Consider the following 20,879-nt stretch of genomic DNA (forward strand, 5'->3'; position numbering starts at 1 on the left):
ATGTACTTAATGTTGCCAATTTTACTTAGTGTTTTCCTGAATTCATTGCACAAGAGATTCCTTAAAATACTGCAGATGCTAAGTTTTTGCAGCTGCAAATATTTGCCTGTCGCTGTGGTCTTGTAAATATTGAGGTGCCTGTTTAGCAGAAGTATTTATATTATTCGACTGAAGTAAAGTACAAGTGCTGATGCATGATGAAAAGAAGTATTTGTACACTCACTTAAAAGTTGCTGCCGAGAAGGTAATTCTAGCCCCTTTTGCCCATTTGAAGTGTGTTTCAAACACACAGATTAGAACGCATTTATGCTGGGGTAACAACTCCCTCTGGTTTCTTGCAGACCAAAGATGTTTATCTGCTTTGTACAATTTCATACTTTGCATGCAAGCTTTACATTTATAAAAGTGGTAGATCCCATAAGAATTCTTTCTGTTGTAAAAATGTAGAATATTGCTAACTGTAGGAAATGTGTTAGTTTGTACAAAGTAGAGAAAAGTATGGTACATAACAGAAATCAGTTATTTATTCCAGTGGAAAACTCCACGAGTTATAGTTTCAATGGTAATATTGAAACTCTATAAACCAATTCTTCAAAACCAACAATCGCCGAGTAACGTATTTTATTGCGCGACTTCCTTTGCTTTTCAAACTAAAGACATTTTGCAGATTTGGACAGCTCGAGAGTAACGGCTCTTTATGAGGGCTTATGAATAGTACATGTACAGCATTTACAAGTACTAGATGCTGCCTATTTATTTTAGAGAAGTATACTAATGAATCAATTATTTATTATTAGTTATGTAGGGTGACTAATGCCGTATGTAACTATATAATGAACCCCTTTGCTAATTGAAATGGAGCTAATGATGAGGACAACATAGGAAGTCACAAAAAGGGTAGGTCTTTGCAGCTTATGAAGTGGTGAATATAGTTCTACTCTAGTACAACCTATTGAATGAATAGTATGTAAAAATCTCACAAACACCAAAAGGCAATGAAGTATCTAAACTTTTTTTATTACCTACTTGCATTTCGTTTTAGTTGAGCTCGGTGATAGCATACAGGCAAGATGTTATTCTAGGTGATATAAAGGACAGGATTTAAGACGAGGAAGATGTTATATCTTTCTTTTCCTGCTTATAAAAATGTGCATTGTCATCATTTTCTGTGTTGTTTTTATTTTATTCATTGTACTTGGGCACTTCATGCCTATTTTTCTTATATTAGGTCAAGCTACGTACATGTATTGCCACTCATTGTACTTTTGTAACTCTGTAGTTTTATTATTCCAGCAAGTATCGTTTTATTAATTCTGCAATTTAAGTAAAACTTTTTAGATGCCTGTGGCTGTTTCTGCTGTTCAGTGCTCATATAAATGATTTGAAAAAACCATCTGCTTAAATATTGTTATATAGGTTATTGCTAAACACCTTGTTGCTTATTATAAAACTGTAATAGTCTATTGGCTTGTACTTATAAAAGTACTTGCATGGCTTTTAGTCCAGTCAAGGATAAAACACTACTTTTTGCATCTTTCTTGCTTATTTGCTTACCGCTACCACTAATGGAATGTTCCTGGGATGTTACTATCTATGTGACAAGCTTTGTGGAGCAGCTCTGTGTATGTTCTGTAGAGCAGTTTGTGCAGACACTGTTATCATTTTAAGATGAATGTACATGGTCTTCTGAGGATCTTGTCTCATACACTGACAAGGTAAAAGGAACTGCGGGGAGCATATCAAGGACAAGATTTTTCTCACCCAGTTTGAGATATTTACTATGCAGATCTCGAGAACTTAACTGATCACACAATGCCCTTTATCATTATTGGAGAGGAACTAGTGGCTTTGGGCCATGCTTAATCTTAACTGCTTTTAGAAATCTGCTTTAGGAAAAGTAGAATTGCATCCTAGGATACCTGGATTCTTTTGGAGTTTTTTGACTTTACCTGCATTGATGGTAAGGATACCTCTGCACCTAAATTGTGGGTATCCATATTTAATGAGGTAAGTCCAGTAGATGATGAAGTCCCAGAAAGCAGTCCTTGGAACTGGTCCTCGGTGAAAAGCAGTCCTCGGTGCTGCATCTGCATATGGCCAGGTGGCTGCCGTCCTGGTGGGTTTGGTGACGTTTTGATGTGTAAGTGGGATTGGCTGTATTTCCAAGCATAGGAGGGGACTCTGAGGGTACTTCTCATATTTAACGCATATGGGGAAAACTGACATCTTAAACTACAACAGTCCATTTCATTAAGTAATGCTGACAGGAACACGCTCCTTTCTCCAGCAGCTCAAGGACAGAAGAATGCTCTCACAGGGTGGAGAGTGTATGCTCTGTGTGCAAGGTGGTTCACATCCATGTATCCTGCAACATCTCAAGACCTATCTTAGCACTTAGGTGTAAGCTGCTCTGGAGTGGGAGGACTCTCTCCTTTTAAAACTGTGTCACTTGACCGTAAAAAGTGAGCCAAACAAAATAAAATTTGATCTAAGATTATATGCCTCCCATGATGAGAGAAGCCCTACCCTGCTGTCTTCTATGAGAAATATTTCTGCATTTAGTGCAATGTTCGTTAGTTTAGATGCTATGTGTTCCTTCTCCCAGACAGGTGATTTAATTGCTTCACTGCAAAACGTGCTCGTTACTGTTTTCCTCTTACCAATGGCTTCTCCCAGGCTGTGGTAGATTAGGTCATACATAAGCCTTGGGCTCTCACTGTGCACCACAGAGGATGTTAAGAGTAAATCGTCTTTACTGTTTGCCTTTATCTCTCTTGGTGTGGCACACAAGGTGGCAATTATTAGAAATTTGTTTCCAGTAATGAATATAGAATGTTAACTCCATGGTTAAGGCTAAGTAGAGTGATGAGTACACTTGCCACCTTGCTCACTGCTGAACTGAGAAAGGTTGTTACATACCCTTGATGTTCAATTTGTACTAAAGTAATAAATACCCATTTTGAAGGTTAATAAGCTGTTTGGGGGGCTAAGGAATGACTGAAATATATGCAGGATGAAAGTAACTTGAAATTAATTTCTTTCTATAACTCAGCTCTGGCAGCATTCCTTGAAGGAAATTTAATACATCATCTTTGCTCTATATAAGATCCATTTTGTTGTAAATAGGGCAAAGTTATAATAGGATTTGATCACCCTGACTGAAACATTGTAAAGAAGGGGCCAGACACTAAACCACTGATGCTCAAATCAGGGAAAAAGCTAGTTAGTTTTCCTGACTTTAAGGAAAGGGATTTTTAGAAAGCTGTTCATTGATATGTGACAAACAGCTTGAAAGGGATGCCAAACCCTCAGGGTTCCTGTCATGAGCCTTAAAACGCATTTGCATATTTTCTGCATAGAAACGGGAGCTCACTCTCTGTTGCCAAACTGCAGAACTAAAAAGATGCAAAATCTCTATCTAGTCCGAAGGGCTCTGAGGGGAACCTCATAATCAGAATTCAAATGTGTGCAATGGATAAGCAAAATGACATCAAATGAGACTTCAACCGTATCTGAGAGAGACCCACAAATCCTGAGCAGACTGGTAGGCAAAATGCTACCAATGCTGCCATTAAAAACCTTGTTTTCTTCTCTGAGCATTTCTCATGTAAAAAAAAATAGATCACTGATGTCAACTAATCACACGGATAAATGTTGATTAAGGTGCTACTGCTTACTTTCATTGATATCAAATATAGTTTTTCTAACAGTTTTGATGACTCTTTCCCAAATTGAAAACAATGTCATCATGACTAGGACCAGAGGGGTGAAGGAATAAAGAAATTATGATCCTTTGCCTACAGCCAGTCTGCTCAGTGGTCCAGTCTGTTAAAATGTAATGTTCTTCCTGGTTGTACCATTTACTGTGAGTCGTTGATGATTGAACTGGGAGTCTCCAGACATTGAAAGGGCTGCAGGATAACTTGCTGGCACAGGCAGTTCTGCTGAAGTAAGTGTAGAATCTGTGACCATTAGCTGGACTGATGTAACTCCTGCTGGTGGGCTTCAGCTAGGAGTTTGCTTGGCAAATATTAGGATTCGTGGTGTGGTCCACACAAAGATACAGCTATGCTGGCACCTCTGGCACACCTCATGCTGCTCTTACACCTGCCATTTTCATGAAATGATTCTCTCTTCTGATTCCACACATTATTCTGTTCTTCCATTAAAGGAATACTTGCAAAGACAACAAAGCATTTGGGGCCAAGATTTCATTTAATTTGCAGGTGATGTTTTGTTGGTAATATCCTCTGTATTGTGGTCTAGATATGCCTTTATCATTTTGAGGCAGAAGTTGACGACTGCAGAGGAATTCGTGATGGATGAAAGTGCCATATGATTTGTAGCATATAGATCTACTCTCCGGTCATCCACCCATGTAGGCACTAGTGTGGGTGAAGTTCTCATTACTATTAACAGACAGTTGCCATTTAAATGCGTCAAGCAAACAGCAAACTTCCATTGCGTGCGCATGGCACATCCATTGATCTGATTGATTCTGAGTTGCAGTAGTGGATGTGGTCAGTGATGTGGGAATTACTAGGAGAGGCACAGTTAACTCTTTTCGTAAATGTCTGTATTAGTGAGGACTGTCTTTGCAGTAAAGTGCTAATAAGAAAATCAGTATTGATACAGTTAGATGACGGCCCATAATGGTGATAGTGTTAGGAAATAAATAAGTTATCTATGACTAGCTATAGATTTGTGCAACACTCATGGGGTTTAAAACTGTGGAAAGAGATTGATGTTGTATGTTCCTTGGAGATCTGGCTCTATTTCTGTATGATGTGATTTTTTATGTCTTTACCCTTCATTTTCAAGGCTCAGGTAACAACAGCATAGGTTGACAGAGGTCTAAAACACAAAGTGTGTTCATGGCTTCACATCACTCTGCTACAGAGAGTTGTGTTTAAGGCTACATGTCATTAAAGAGAAGCGCAGGTTTGCTGGGTTGCCTGATTTTGCACTTTGTCTGCAGCATTTTGAGGAGTGGCCCAGGTTTCCTTGGGAAGGGTGGAGGAGATTCCAGTGCAGGATAGCCTGTAGCTTGATGAGGATGCGCCTGGGAGGTGTGAACATTTGAAGGATACTGAGACTTAGCTGGAGGTTTGCATTGGCCTGTACCAGTGGGATGGGGGATCCTGAGCTGGCAGCCATTCAGGGCACCTACAGAAGCAAAAGCTATCATGTTTCCATTTTTGTGAGTAAAATTATTACTTGTCTAAGATATATGAGGCTGTTTGGGGCAGATCTTCTGGTACTGAAAATTGACATCCATTTGTATATCTGAGTCCTACAGTCTGTCAGAGGTGCTGAAGCTGATGAAAATCAAAAGACTTCAGCTCCAGTGTGTAAAAACATTAAAGCATTATTTTGGACAGCAGACAAAAATGGGTTTGCTTTGCAAAGGCAGTTTTCTACTAAAGATGATTTGAAAATATATTCCATGTTTGGTGATATTTTTGTCTAATTTCTTGAAATAGACATTATGAAACAAATATCCTGCATTCTACAATGTCGATATAGTCCAGGGGCCAGTGTTTATATAGAAATATATTTGTAGCAATTATAGAAGTACTATTTTTTATGTAATTAAGTATATTTTTACAGTAAATGGGGAAAACACTTAATTCTGTTTTAACCTTGCTTTCCATAATTTTGTTTCCAGACGAGTCAAAATGTCAGACAAAAGTGATTTAAAAGCAGAACTTGAGCGCAAAAAGCAGCGTTTGGCTCAGATTAGAGAAGAAAAGAAACGGAAGGAAGAAGAAAGGAAGAAGAAAGAGGTAAATAAGCAAAAGCACCTTTTAGAGAGAAGCTTGCAGAAAGGGCTTGCTGAGGTTTTGACATCTGTGTGTTATATACCCCAAGGTATCTGTCATGTGCAATGAGATCCTCAAATCTGCATCAGTCTAACCTTGAAATCAAAGTGGTTATTTTTAGTCAAGAAAGTTGGGGTGAGGGAATTGCTTTTAAAACCAGTGCACTGTCAGATGACAACAGTTTAGACAACATGATGTGTATGTGTGTGTAGAAAGAAAAATGTATTTGCCCCAGTGCTTTTTCGTGGGCTTTCCTTCAGTGGAAAGGGAGTGGAGAGTGAGGAAAGACAGAAAGAGGTCTCACATTTTTTTCAAGCCATTACAATCTAAATATGTGCTTTTGTATTTTGAAAACTAGTTTGATTATTAGCTAAGGTAACAGATTTACAATTATTATTCTCCAGTAAAGTAAAACATAATTACAATTGCATTTTCATCTTCTGGCATGGGTGAATCTTTCAGTTCTGTTAAAAGTTTGATTGACGTATTAGTTTATTTGTCCTTGACAATGTGCATTAGGTTTTTCATTAAGGGATTTGTACTTCATTTTATTCAGTCACTTAGTGGAATAGAGGTGAGAATTGACAGGGAGTGGATATTAATTTTCATGCAAAGTCAGAGAAGCATTAAGTGATTATGTTTCCTTTCCTTCAAATGTCAACACTTACCATAGCTTAAAGCACCTGTTATCCTTTACTAATAACTGGTTTCCTTTTAAACTGACACTTTAATATTGTACATGAATTTCATGGAATTACTGTGCAAATGTGATGTGATCCAAGAAATCAGCATTCCAGTTTTGGCTGTCTTGTAAATATTTTTTTCATTTGAGCCATTTTTGTGCAATTACGAGCACACACACCCCCAGTGAGGCTCCTGGAGTTACTAAGGGAGTCCTCTGTAAGCAGAACCTTAACGTTTGCAGTGTTCGTTACTAGCCTGCTAATGAACTAGAGGAAAAGGAGCCAAGCTAATGGCTCAAGGAAGCTATTAAGTCCTTTCCTTGTCCCCTGCCTCTGATTTTATGCCTCGTGGAGATCTTGTAGTTGGAACTTTCCATTGGCCCCAAGAGCCAGATCCAGCCCAACACACCAAGCTCTACAGGTTACACTTCAGTAACTAAACGTGATGCCATAAATGGGGTGCACTGTGATGCCTGATGGCCTCCAGGAGAGAAATCCAGTATTCACTTAGGTGCTTACCTAAGTGGATGTTCACTGGTGCAAGGAGAGTTGTCTACAATTCTATGTACTGTGAGATACTTTTGGGCTAGCTCATGGGAAGAGCTGAGCACAGGAATATGCCTAAACTTTGCATGGAACAGCACTGTTCTGGCCACGTCCAAATCGGGGAGAATATGGGGATGTTTCTGAATTTCAAGGTTTTCCATTGTGCCTGCACCAACATCAACACCAGGCTGGGGCATAGTGCAAATCTCATGCCCCACACTCTGGTTTCAGCTGAAAGGAATACATCCCTATGTGGAGGCTGGATAGGATCAGTCGATTTAGAAGCAACTTTAGATTCCGAAGTATAGAGGCAGATGCCTCCAGACATTATAAGACGTATGCTGGGACTGCTGTATTTAAGGCATGACAAAATGGTAGACACAACCACTTGCATTTCATTTTACTTGTGTTACTGGTTACTGCACTAGACTATGAAGTCTGACGTGGATTCAGTTCCCTCATCTGCCTGGGAGGAGAACTACAAGCCTGTTTCTTTCAATATTTCTTTCTCTAACCACTAGGCTGAAGTATCGTCGTTTTCCTTCCGCCCTGCTAAATTGGGGAAAGATGAGCCAAGTATTCTAGCATTCTAGCTAATGCATATGTTGCTCCTTTTGTATTAGCTAAATAAGTTGCATCTGATGAGAGGCAGAAGATGTCCATTGATGTGCTGAAAAAAATCCTTGCAAAGATTAGCTTCCTATGCATTCATGGAAAAATATTGTTACTGATATATACAATATAAATTGTCGAAGTTATAAATTACCTAGACATACCTAAGTGAATTTCAAAGTATACCTAAGCAGTGGTGCATATAAATATTTTCCACACTTAATTTCTAGATCTAGATGTGGATGAAACTGTTTTGTTTTAACTCAGGCTGATCTGCAGCAAAAGAAGGAGCCGGCTCAGGAAGATTCTGACCTAGACCGCAAAAGAAGAGAAACAGAAGCTTTGTTACAGAGCATTGGTATATCCCCAGAACCACCTCTAGGTATTTCAGAGAAGCACACTGTAAAGCATTCAGCTCTGCCACAATAAGCACATTCTTTCTATTAAAGCATGCTTGGCTTTTTTTTTATTTTTGGCTGTATTGGTGAAGTGAACTCTTCTGTTTGAATGCCCGCCATACCATTCACATATACCAGCTCATGGCATTTTTGAGTGCTTGTCATTGCCAAAAACATGTGTTTCATTTCTTCAAGAATTTTTTTTTGTGAACATGATGCAGGTTGGTTTTGCATACCAGCAGTGATTTCTTTTCTGATGGACTGTTTTATCTTCACTCACGTCTGTCTGGTGACCCACAGAATAATATTTTAAATACTTGTTCTTCATTAGCCCCAAATTTTGTTTCAAAAACTCAGATTAAGCTTTTGTAAGGAAGGAGGAGCATTGTCACGTGGGAACTCCCATTGATTTTCTTTTCAAATCAAGTAAAACTGGAGAGGGGAAGTAAAAAGAGAAAACAGAAATATCAAAAAGCTTATCAACAGATCATTATTTTAGATTTTAGATCTGATTTCATGTGCTCAACCTCTTTTTTGGCTTTGATGTTTCAGTTGTAGATTCTGAAGTCCTCAGTTTAAAAACACACGTAGCAAAGTTTATAGTATCTGAATATCGGTTACCTTGACTAAGTTCTGTCTCACTTATTGGGTGGCCCTGAAGTGAGGTACAAAGGTACAAAGAGGTACAAAGCCTTGTCATTAAATTCATTGAGGTGGAATCTAGGATTTTACCCCTAGATATTCTTGCCTGTACCACCTAGGAAAAATTCCAAATTTGACAAGAAAATGAAGCCTTGGTTTAGGAAAGCACCTTAACAAATGCTTGGGTGTGTATGCAAGTAGATTATGATATACTGAATTGGGATTTCCAGTAATAATTTGCATCAACCAACATTTATTAAGAATAGTTATGATTTTTATAAGTTATGATATAGTGACTGAAACTTTTAAATACCACTTCTCAGAAGAATTGCCTGACAAGTAATGGTTAGTTTATTTTTATGTATCACAAAATATGTTTTTGTAAATTATATCATGATAAAATGACATATGTTTTCAATGTTCTAACATTTAAAATACTCATTTTTGTCTAAAAAAGAGGATATATTTCCTTATCAGGTTATTAACACATATATTCATGTTGCAAATTATGAATTCTTATATTAGTTAATTATTCTGTTTGATACTATCAAAAGAACATGAAAATTCACATGTAAGATGATTTGTTTTAGTTAAACAATAGTATTTTGTCCTTTCATACCCTGTATATACACTCATAATTAATATACAAAGGAGGGTTTAATTCTGCCTTCATATATGCATATGACACCCAGATCCCACTGTGAATATGGAATACATAAACAGCTGTGACATACCTGTAAACTGCCAAAGGGCTGTCATGAAGATGAGTTAACTTTTCATGCTACAGTCATTTCTGTGACAGTCTCTAGAGAGAATCTGCATGAAATGTTTGACCACATGGAAAATCTAAGTCTCTTGACAGGTCTGTCATTGTACATTATCAAGCATAACGAAATAGTTTAAAGTTTTACTCTGTTAAATCTATAAAAGGAAATGCACATGATTTAAACCAAATGGGAAAGAAACTTCGCTATTGCATTACAACCCCGTTTTGTGTTTTATTCAATGTGGCTGCTTTGAAGAATACTTGTATTAAGTCTTCACTGGAGCCATCTCTGCATTTTGAATTTTTTTGAGAAACCATTTTAAAAGAAATCAGGATATTTTTACTTTTTATTTATTATTTTCTTGCTGAAGAGCTTTAACTTGGGCTGAACTTGAGCTATGAACTTCCTTTCCTGTTTCAGGAAACAAAACTGCCTTTGCATGTAATGTGCTTCTAAAGCCCTGGCAAGCCAAAGGGAAAATCATTGCTAGAGCTTGGGCAAATAGTATCTAAATCAAGGGAAATTTTTCCTTGCGTGTTGAAATCATGTCCCACTCAATATGGAAACTTTACACAACCTGAATTACTTAGGAAAATACAATCACTATGCAAACTAATGTGTATTCTCACTGTCTTTGGGAAATGATTTTAACTTAGCTGGATTTCCTTATTTAGCTTTTATTTTTTATATCATCTCCACACTGCAGCCTTAGACCATACCTTATGGACACTGGCATTTAATCTAAATTCAAAATCTGAAAAGTGTGCTTGTTCTATTGCCTACTTGACTTTACCAGAAGAGTTCACTTAGTTTTTTGACAAGACTAGCCCCTGATATTTCTTCATATCTTTAATATCTTTTGCAAGTCAACTTTAGACTGTACCGAAGAAAACTGTTTTATTTCCACAGACATCTCCTCCATTGATTCGCTGTAGAATCCTATTGGGCTTTCAGTCCTGTCTAAATTCATGTCAGTTTTAACACTTCCAAAAGACTTAAAATTCACTTGACTCTCTTCCTTTTCTTTTTCTTTCCTTTCCTTATTTGCTTTCACCATTTCAAACTCCTAATCATTCATCCACTATCATTTTGGTCCATTGGTTTTGATTTGTCTGACACTGCTCTTCATCAGTGCAGTCGCTGCATGTGTTAACATGGGATACCTGTTATTTTCATTATTTAGTCCCAACCCCTATGTCTCCCTCTTCGAAATCAGTGAGCACACCCAGTGACGCAGGCAGCCAGGACTCGGGAGATCTGGGACCCATAGGAAGGTAAGACACAAGAGTTGAGAGCGTGGAATAAATGTATTTTTTTCACATTGTTCTTACTTTACCGTTTCTGCCTTTGCTTCTGTAAATGAGAACACGCTGTATCTAACGTACTTTTGTTTCTGCATTTTCCACTGTGTGTTACTGTCCCATAAGACTGGTCTCAGATGTGAGGTAAATAAGTGCTTGCAGTGAGCAGATCTTAAGCTATGAGCCCCACACATCATATTGGAAGCAAGAGCTGAATTTACACTTCTAAAATGGCCCACAGAAAACTGTTAATTCCATGTGGATATACTCTAAAAACTGAGGAAAGTGCTAAGTGGTGGAAACTGTTACTGATGTGAGTTATCTTTGTTCACATAATCAGTCCCCTTCAAAGTCCTCATGGGTCTAAGGGCAGGCTGCCATAGGTTCTTGTGAGACTGCTCAGCGCAGTGTGTGCCCCTGTCAGGGGCAGGGAAGAGCTTGTACAGAAATAGACTGGAACACTCCGGCACCCACTGGCATTTCTGCCCTGGAAACTGGGGGAATCAGGGTTTTGGACAGAATGGGAAGGAAGCAGCTCTCTTATTGTTGGAAAGGGGTGGTGGGGGGTGTGTTAGAGATGGACATAAGAGCAGCCTTCTCTCTGTATGTATGGCTGAAATAGGAAGTGAAGTGGCAGTCCCAAAACAGAGTAGAAAACAAAAGAGGATGATGCTGTTAAAGGAGTGTATGTTCAAGTAAGAAAAGGCCTGAGCCCCAGACTCTGCTTTTCACTTGAAAACACTGTGATTGCTCTCTGCAGTTAACAGTTGTCAGGAATAGACACCAAACCTCTACAGACATCAACAGTAATGTCACAGAGTTTCAGGTGACCAGATTTCATATCACACCGGCCTCTGCTTAGAAAAATTACACTTCTGTAAGCTGAAATTGTATTGTGTCCCCTTCAGCCAGATGCAGATGTTGTCTGTTGTGATACAGAGGTTGCACAGCTGCTGTGATATCTGCTCAGCCTTTTTCCCAGGTCTGCCCGCAGAACTGGATGATGTTAAGTAGAAAAGCCCTAGCTCGTAAGATAAAGCAGTTCAAAACACAGAAAATAGTGTGATGCTATGTTCATAAAAAAATGCAGTAGACTTCAGCAGATCAAAGTACTCAGAGCAGAACAAAAATTGTTTTCACAAAAAATATAGTCTGCTGTTTGGAATAAAGTTATTTCCCACAGTCCTACATGAAGCTATGGCAACGCTGACTGTAGCCTTCTAAATTCATGTTTTTTCTGAACCTTAATGGTGTAACTTTTCTGCTGTTAGTGAAATACTCCTGGAAGAATTTATTTTACTGTGACCTATGCTAGCACTTTGACTCTCTGTCAGCAACAAGCAATGAAAGCACATAACCACGTATCCTTACAGAGGAGAACAGTTTGTCCTTTTTTTCAGAGCTCACAACGTACTGCATTGTGGGCTTTTGTTTTGGAGCCATATTCTGGATTCTTGTGGCCATACTAGGAATTCAGTGAGAATCCCAAGACCTTGTTTGTAAGTCCACCAGTTTGCTTGCCAACCTCTCTGGTATTGAAAGGGCTGTGTTGTGTGGCGGGAAGGCCAGCAGTTTTTTGACTGCAATGATTGGTTTGTGCTAATGGAAATTCAACGATGTCTGGTCCAGGCCCTGGGGAACCTCTGTAACCTGTGGATAGTACTGAGTGGCAATTAATTTGTCACTGGATGCAGGTAGAGGTACTCAGTGTACGGCTGTGTGAACAAGTACACTCAAGCGTGCAAATGTGATAGTCAAACTTGGAGATGAAGGTGCTGGTAGGCTTGTCATCACAGTGGGTAAACAGGATGAAGCAAGGTTACACTGCTTCATTTTAATGTATCATTCCATCTCGCTCTCTAATATAGAGGGTATTTTCCCCAGATCCCCGCTCATGCCGTTGTGCTTGTACTATGTTCCCCTTTTCTCATTCTGCTGTAAATTTGCTGTACAACAGTAGACTGAGCACAGGCATTAGAAGAGAGCAGATTAGTTCCAAAGCTGCTAATGCCCCAGTCCTGGAGATCACAGCTCATCTGTTGTTATTGTTGCTACTAACAGTGCTGCAGAAATAACAAGCTCCCATATGCTGGCAGAAAACCTGCATGCAGTCTGATTACTCATTGCTGAACTGTTCTCCAGAGGAAGATGCAGATATTAAAAAAAAACACAAAACCCTTGTGCAGTCCTAGATTTTGGCTCACTGTAGGAGAGAGTCCCTGCCATTTGAGGCAGCGGTTTCTGGTGCAGAACTAGGTTGAGTTCATGCTTCTGTGAGTTTTTTGCATATCTGGTAGTCAGACTTAATATATTGGTCTTAATTTCACCAAATGTGCCTGAGATACATTTTGATTGGCAAGCACCTGTGATTTCTTTCAGAACAGTGAACATAGATTAGCCAGAAATCCAGGTTTCTGACATCTACTTTTCAGGAAGGATAACTGGTAAATTGGTGAGAGTTTGGACATTGTGAAGTGGTTGTTAACCTGGAACCACAGACCACATTCTACCTTACTTTGCAATGTAAAAAGTAACTGGTAGCTTGCTCACCAAGTGTAATAGTGAAAAGGGGTACCGGAAGGGCTCCTGCAGGCAGTATGTGAGAGCAGCAAATTTTTTGGCATTGAAGCTGGACAGACGTAAAATTTTAATGGTGACACAAATTAATCACAAAAGCAATTGACCTAAAGACTCTGTTGGATCTTCTGTCCCTGGACATTTCTCATTCAGGATAATGTGCCTGCCCAACAGGCAGATAATAGGTCAAACAATAATTAATTCAGAAAAGTCATACAGCTTTTTTGTTGCACAAGAAGAAAAGCTGTGTGGTCACAATGGTCCCTTCTGCCATTTGATCTATGGACTAGTAGTGCTGCTGTCCTGCAGGACCATTGTCCATTCTCTACAGCACAATAGCTAGAGCAATGTTGTATTTTCCCTGATGCCATTAAGCTTGTTAAAAACTTAATGGTGTGGGGCGGACTGTGTGAGAGCACTAAACTACAGAACCATTTCTGTCCTATGCAGCCCAGGTTTTTATGAGGGTTTTTGCTGCTTTATCTTTAGTACCATGTTGCTATTTGTCATAGCCTTTTCACTAGGCATAACACTAGTTCCTTCCCTGTGAGACATAGCAGCAACAGTTGAAATGAGCAGATGATAGATAAGTAACGGTGCTAGAGACTACTGGCAGTTTTCTTTGAATGCTTTCAGTTAGACAGGAGAGCCAACTATTTTTCTTATTTTGTGGTTTTGGGGATCAATTCTGGGTAGGCAGAGATAAGTTATGCTTTAATTCTGGAAGATCTTACCATAACTGTATGTTTAATTAATAGATTCGGTGTGTGCTGCTGTTAGCGGCCTGCTCTGAACAGTTCATTACAAATCTGTTGTTGCACAGGAAGCAACTTGCTCATCTCCACATTGCTTTGCACAGCCCACTTCAGTTTTCTGGTGGCGGTGTTGCTTGTGCTACACAGGTAGGCCAGGAAATTGATATCACAGCCTGAACAGATACCTGACTCTGGGTAAGTGGGTTATTAGTTCACAGTGCTTTCTGTTAGGATGTGTTCAGACATGATTGATTTTCCATTAGACAGTGTTGAAGGATCCATGAAGATTCTCCTTGGGACAGAGTATGCTTGCATCTTTCAGGATAAGTATTTTGTTTAGGGCCACTTATGCCCAGTGTCTTGTTGTGATGTTCGGCTTAAACAGACTTGCACATCTGAAATGTGGATTTCAGCTAACTAGATTTGTGTAAATATTGTGAGTTAAAGGCATTGGCAGAGAGCTTCTGTGCTGTGACATGGTGTGAAACACAAATTTGCCTTTTTTAGGGTATCAATATAGAGCTTCTTCATGACAACTAGATACGTCTCAGTCCTCTCTATTAGATAAACTGAATTTATGCTACCTTAGGGTGCCTGGGAGGATGCTGGCCGTCACAGTAAAACTGTAATAAAAAAATGCACATGGAGAGGCACATTTTACTACTCCACATACCTTAGACTTTCATAAATCTCATCTTCTTACCATACACACCCATGAGCAGTGTGTTTGTGTCACCTAGGAGGGTACACAAGAACAGATGTTAAACAGTGCTTCAGAGCCATGCAATATCAGGTCTTTTGGGCTTAGCCAGTTCTTTGGAAGATCCCTGGTGTTCTGCCACAGGTGAAGCCAGAGCACTAGGGATGGTCCATGCTTTGCATGCCAGCTCAACATAAGGTAGAAGAAATATATCAGTCCTAGAAGGATGTGCTTCTGTGCCTGCTTGGTTCACATGCTAGTACTAACCTGCATGGGTGTGTATTCCTGGATTACCTGCAGGGTGTCTATGTGTTCACGCTGGCATATTGTGTGCTTGGAGGAGCTGCATTTGTGGACCCAGGTGTGATTTATATGTGTGGCCCATTTACTCCCTGTGTCCTTAACTGCTTCTGTATGTTCCCAGCTAGCTTCATTGCCCTGCAGTGATACATTTGCACAATAGTGTCCCATTTATTGTTGAGCTGGGTTGTTGGTGTGTGTGTGCATTGAAGTTCCATGCACGCAGCACTTTCCTGTGTGCTTTCTGTACTGGAACATGAGAATCCCATTAGGGAATGTATAAAGTTTCTCACCTTCCATCTGCTCAGTAAACTGCACCAGGCTCAGCTGTCTTGGACATACAAAGGTTAATGGTTGCTTGTCTTCCTGCAACAGCTTCATACTTTCTAACTTGCATATTTTGGTCTCCATACATGTAGATACTTGATTATTTTGTTAGCCCCTGTAAAGACAAAGTTGACAGGAAGCATTCTTCATCTTCTGGTAGCTTCTTTCAGAGAACAGTTACTTCAGTGTGGTGTTTATCTGGTGTAAAATAATTCAAGCTGAATTATTTTGAACTGTTTCTCTCACTGTCCATTGGTTTTGGTGGGTTTGACTGGCTACAACTACTCATTCTACAACTATTGTTATCTGGATTAGGGCATTATATAATACTTAGTTTAAATGGTTCTTATCTGAATTACGTAGTCATTCCATTGATATCACAGTTTTTGAGATGTGTTCGATGCGCTGAAATTGATTAGCTTCCTTCAGTGTATGACATTTACTTGCAGTAAAGCAGGGTCAGTCCTTATTTAGATGCAGCTGTAAATATTTAATGAAGCTTCCAGTGAGAATGAACTTGAGCATAGCATTAGGTAACAAAGAAAAGAAAAAAATGAAGTAAAATTGGATTTCTCAAGGAGGTTTTGTAGCAGTAGTACACCATTTTTCTAGCAGTAATAAGTCATAGAAGTTAGACTACTCTGGAATCCTGACTGTCTCATCATCACCACTACAGTTTTGTATTTCTAGGAATCCTAGAAATAGAACAGCTGTCTGTAACATTGGTTGCTTTTCTCTGAGGAGCAATATCACCTTTGGCTTTGGCTCTTGGCATACTCCTTTGTCCACTGTATAAGCTCATCTTGCAGTTACTGTGACCTGTGAACGGGTTCCCAGTTGTATTCCAGAGAACAGAGTAGCAGTTTTCACATTAGGTTGGTTGTTCTTACTGGTGTAAGAACAAGTAAGTCAAGAGCATGTCGTCCCATGATCCAAGAGGAGGTGGTCAGAGACTTGCTAGCCCGACTGGACACCCACAAGTCTATGGGGCCGGACGGGATTCACCCTAGGGTACTGAAGGAGCTGGCGGATGTGCTGGCCAAACCCCTTTCCATCATCTTCCAACAGTCCTGGAAGACTGGGGAAGTCCCACTGGACTGGAGGCTGGCTGATGTTGTGCCCATCTACAAAAAGGGCTGCAGGGAGGACCCAGGAAACTACAGGCCTGTCAGTCTGACCTCAGTGCCAGGGAAAGTCATGGAACAGGTGATCTTGAGTGCTATCATGAAGCACATGCAAGAGAACCGGGTGATCAGGCCCAGTCAACATGGGTTCACAAAAGGCAGGTCTTGCCAGACTAACCTGATCGCCTTCTATGACAAAGTGACCCGGCTACTGGATGAGGGAAAGGCTGTGGATGTGGTCTTCCTGGACTTCAGCAAAGCCTTTGACACAGTTTCTCACAGCGTTCTGCTTGAGAAACTGTCAGCCTCTGGCCTGGACAGGCGCACACTCTCCTGGGTGGAAAACTGGTTGGATGGCCGGGCCCAGAGAGTGGTGGTAAATGGTGTGAAATCCAGCTGGAGGCCAGTGACAAGTGGGGTTCCCCAGGGCTCACTGCTGGGTCCAGCCCTGTTCAGTGTCTTCATCAATGATCTGGATGAAGGCATCGAGTGCACCCTGAGCAAGTTTGCGGACGACACTAAGCTGGGTGGAAGTGTCGATCTGCTGGAGGGTCGGGAGGCTCTGCAAAGGGATCTGAACAGGCTGGACCGCTGGGCAGAGTCCAATGGCGTGAGGTTTAACAAGGCCAAATGCCGGGTCCTGCACTTGGGGCACAACAACCCTATGCAGTGCTACAGACTGGGAGAAGTCTGTCTAGAAAGCTGCCTGGAGGAGAGGGACTTGGGGGTGTTGGTTGACAGCCGACTGAATATGAGCCAGCAGTGTGCCCAGGTGGCCAAGAAGGCCAATGGCATCTTGGCTTGTATCAGAAACGGCGTGACCAGCAGGTCCAGGGAGGTTATCCTCCCTCTGTACTCGGCACTGGTGAGACCGCTCCTCGAATCCTGTGTTCAGTTCTGGGCCCCTCACCACAAGAAGGATGTTGAGGCTCTGGAGAGAGTCCAGAGAAGAGCAACAAAGCTGGTGAAAGGGCTGGAGAACAGGCCTTATGAGGAGCGGCTGAGAGAGCTGGGGTTGTTTAGCCTGGAGAAGAGGAGGCTGAGGGGTGACCTCATTGCTCTCTACAACTACCTGAAAGGACGTTGTAGAGAGGAGGGTGCTGGCCTCTTCTCCCAAGTGACAGGGGACAGGACAAGAGGGAATGGCCTCAAGCTCCGCCAGGGGAGGTTTAGGCTAGACGTTAGGAAAAAATTCTTTACAGAAAGGGTCATTGGGCACTGGAACAGGCTGCCCAGGGAGGTGGTTGAGTCACCTTCCCTGGAGGTGTTTAAGGCACGGGTGGACGAGGTGCTGAGGGATATGGTTTAGTGTTTGGTAGGAACGGTTGGACTCGGTGATCCGGTGGGTCTCTTCCAACCTGGTTATTCTGTGATTCTGTGATTCTGTCTTCTTCTTTCTCATCCTCTTCTGAAGTTTGCTGACAATATTAATCTGCATTCATGTATGTTTGCTGTGTTTTCATCAGACATGATTCTGAGTTGGATTAGTTCCATATAATATAGCCACTTTGAGCCGTTTATTTGAAAGAATATATGAATTATAAAAAGAAATACATTAGTATATGTTTTCTTTCACTGTGTTGATGTCAACCTTCAGTTTGTATTGTTGTGATACAGGGAGAAACAGATTGAATTCCCATTCTTTTTCTCTGCAGCATATTATTTACTTGCTTTTTATAGTTATTATGGGGTGCTCTTTATAACACAATACCTGAACACATACGAGACTTGAGTTAATCCTGCATTGTTTCATGTCAACCTCTCAAATGCACATTTCTTGCTCCTCAGAAGCAAAGGGGTAGCTTTTAAGCATCTGAGCACTGAGTGAGCCAGAACATATCATTATTGTATTTATCTTTTTGCAGTTTTATATTTAATCTTGCTCATTCTCAGAAAAGGCATCTCTGGCATCTCTAGTTAGGGAAGTTCTTACCACGTAGTATTTAAAATCAGAAAGATTTTGTTTGCCAATCTCTCATGAGTGTATCTAAATGTCATGAAAGCCTTAAGGTTCTGTGCTTTTCAGGCATTTTGCCTGAAAAAATATTTGGCAGCTTAGCTTTTATTTTGACTGCTTTATTTTTAAACAGCAATATAGCACATTGACAAGCTGAAGAGAGGGTATCAGAATGCCGTTGTCCATTTAAAATGTCTGCTTTGGTGTTTAATTAGACCAATAAAAATGGCAAAAGAAGAAGGTGGATCCAGTCTTTATGTGGGAAAGTTGGATTATTGTAGTAGATTGTCTTTTGTAGACCATGCAGCGTGTTTGCTATCTTCTCTTTAGCTACAGAAAATGCTTCTCATAGACATTAACCAAACCTGTGCTTCTCTAAGATCTGCTAAAACTGCTGCTAACATAACCATATCGCCTAGGGCTGAGCTACTTTATCATTAAGTAAATGCGTTTGACAGATTCTGTCTGATGATGCTGTTTCATCATTGCCACTCAGCTTTGCATTACCAGCATTTCATTGTGTTACCTTTGTTGCATTATAGGGATCCCTCTTCAAATGCAACCAACACAAGTAGGCCTGTGTTGTATTGCCTGAGGAGTAGCAGCTGTAACGGTTATCAATACCACATTTTTATGGTGTTTCTTTTAACATCACTTTTTATGTACAAAATGGCTTTTAAATGGCTGGTTTAGTGGCATACATGTTTTATAAAGGGGCTGAGCTTAAAGGAAGCACAGAACAATGTAAAGACTCTGAGGGAACTACAGGAAAGACTGAGGGAAAATAACTACTTTATGGCGGCCTTCACTGGAATGGTGTTTTATGCTGAAAAGCGAGAGTGGTAGCCTTAGGGACTGTTGTGTAGTGCAGATATAGGTATTTCACAGAGGATTGTCAAGAGAAAAGTTTGCTTGGTGGCTAGAAGCAAATGGGGTAACCTGTAGGATGCTGGTGTTCTGCTTTCTGTTTCAGTGGCTTTGGGCTTGGTATGGGATGTTTTATCATTACGTGGTAAGACAGAAACACACACCCCAGCTGTTAATTTTTTTCCTATATAATTTACCATGACACCAGCGTCAGGATCTTTTGGCACATGTGTTTTATCTTAGAGTTTCCAACAGTGCTAGAGGTCGAATTGTGCCTTAAGCCTTCTTGACCTGAATTGCACTGGCATCTGTGAAGGAGTGACAATGTCAGCCTCCTCTCTTTGCCTGGGAAACCCTGACTGCCTCAGCTACCTTTGCCCTGGGAACTCTGCCACTTTTTAAAGTGATGCTGCAAATCTCTTACACTTCGCATCACCAGCCTATTTACAGGATAGTGACAAGGCTGGTTGGTCCTGCTTTCACAGAGTGTGGGCTGCTCAGTATGAGCTGCTGTGTTGAGCTGCTTGCACACATGGCTCGCCCTGCATAGATTGGTAGATGAGCCTGGAGAAGGCAGGTTTCTTGCAGTCTTTTCTCTCCTTTTGTCCTCACACAAGAACTAGAATTCTTCTCTTTTATATTCATTGTACGTTTAGCCCTAGGTATCTGAAGCCTCTCCCTGCCAATTTTTTTTAGCCTCTAAACATAAGCAGGCACCTTAGGGACTGTTATTTGGCAGTTGCTTTCAAGTGCCTGTATATCTGACCTAGAAAGTAGGGCGTGTTTTTCAGTGTGTGCCAGTTACAAAGTCAGAATAGTCCATATTAATTAGAATAATCTGCAATCCTTTTAGCATGTGAGCCTGTGGCATCATTAAGGATTTTCATGCTTTCATTTCTAAAGGATGGATAGAGTTCAATCCTCCAGATCTTTGATTATTTTTCTCATTAGCGAGCATCTCCGTGCTATAAATTAAAGGAAAAGGGAAGATTGCCAGTCCCAGGGTGCTTCATAAAATGCCTTGGAAACCTGAGCCCCAGCTGCATCCAGAAGAAAATAACATTAATGTATAAGGCCCCACTTAACCATTTAGGTTATCAGGCAAGCTGTAGTTATTTCTCTGTAGTTATTTCCAGGCATTTCATGCATATATTTAGTACGACAATCAGATGATTTTAGGGACTAAAACACTAATCCTCTTAAAACAAAACAACTTACTTCCTAAGGCCAGCTTGGCTTAAACAGCTTTCTTGCACAGAAATTCATCTTGATTTAATTAAATTGTGTGAGATGACCTCCTGTCTTAAACTGTTTAACATCATTAAACTAGTACAGTTTGTGCATATAGCCGTTTTCTTCTTCACTAGCCTATTAAAAAGCTCCTTAGAAAATCCTCATTCACAGTTTTTTGTTTAATCTGTAAAAAAAGGCTCTGAGTAGCTATTTCAGTAATTCAATTTTTAGGAATTTTCTTCAAATCTGTAAAATATAAGCTGCTGCC

General features: G+C 40.4%; 1 protein-coding gene across 6 annotated transcripts in view; it reads left to right on the forward strand.

The window, feature by feature from the left end:
* DYNC1I1 (dynein cytoplasmic 1 intermediate chain 1) overlaps window positions 1-20,879 on the forward strand; it is a 192,143-nt gene that overhangs the window by 10,106 nt on the left and 161,158 nt on the right. For 2 of the 6 annotated variants that reach the window (XM_069859665.1, XM_069859668.1), the window contains exons 2-4: window positions 5,669-5,786; window positions 7,931-8,045; window positions 10,603-10,744. In XM_069859665.1, coding sequence (XP_069715766.1) covers window positions 5,679-5,786; window positions 7,931-8,045; window positions 10,603-10,744 — 365 coding nt within the window. In that variant the 5' untranslated portion in view covers window positions 5,669-5,678. The remainder of the gene's footprint in view (window positions 1-5,668; window positions 5,787-7,930; window positions 8,046-10,602; window positions 10,745-20,879) is intronic. The other 4 variants (XM_069859667.1, XM_069859670.1, XM_069859669.1 and 1 more) reach the window with 2 other exon arrangements.

The sequence above is a fragment of the Phaenicophaeus curvirostris genome, chromosome 6, assembly GCF_032191515.1.
Source record: "Phaenicophaeus curvirostris isolate KB17595 chromosome 6, BPBGC_Pcur_1.0, whole genome shotgun sequence".
Lineage (NCBI taxonomy): Eukaryota > Metazoa > Chordata > Aves > Cuculiformes > Cuculidae > Phaenicophaeus > Phaenicophaeus curvirostris.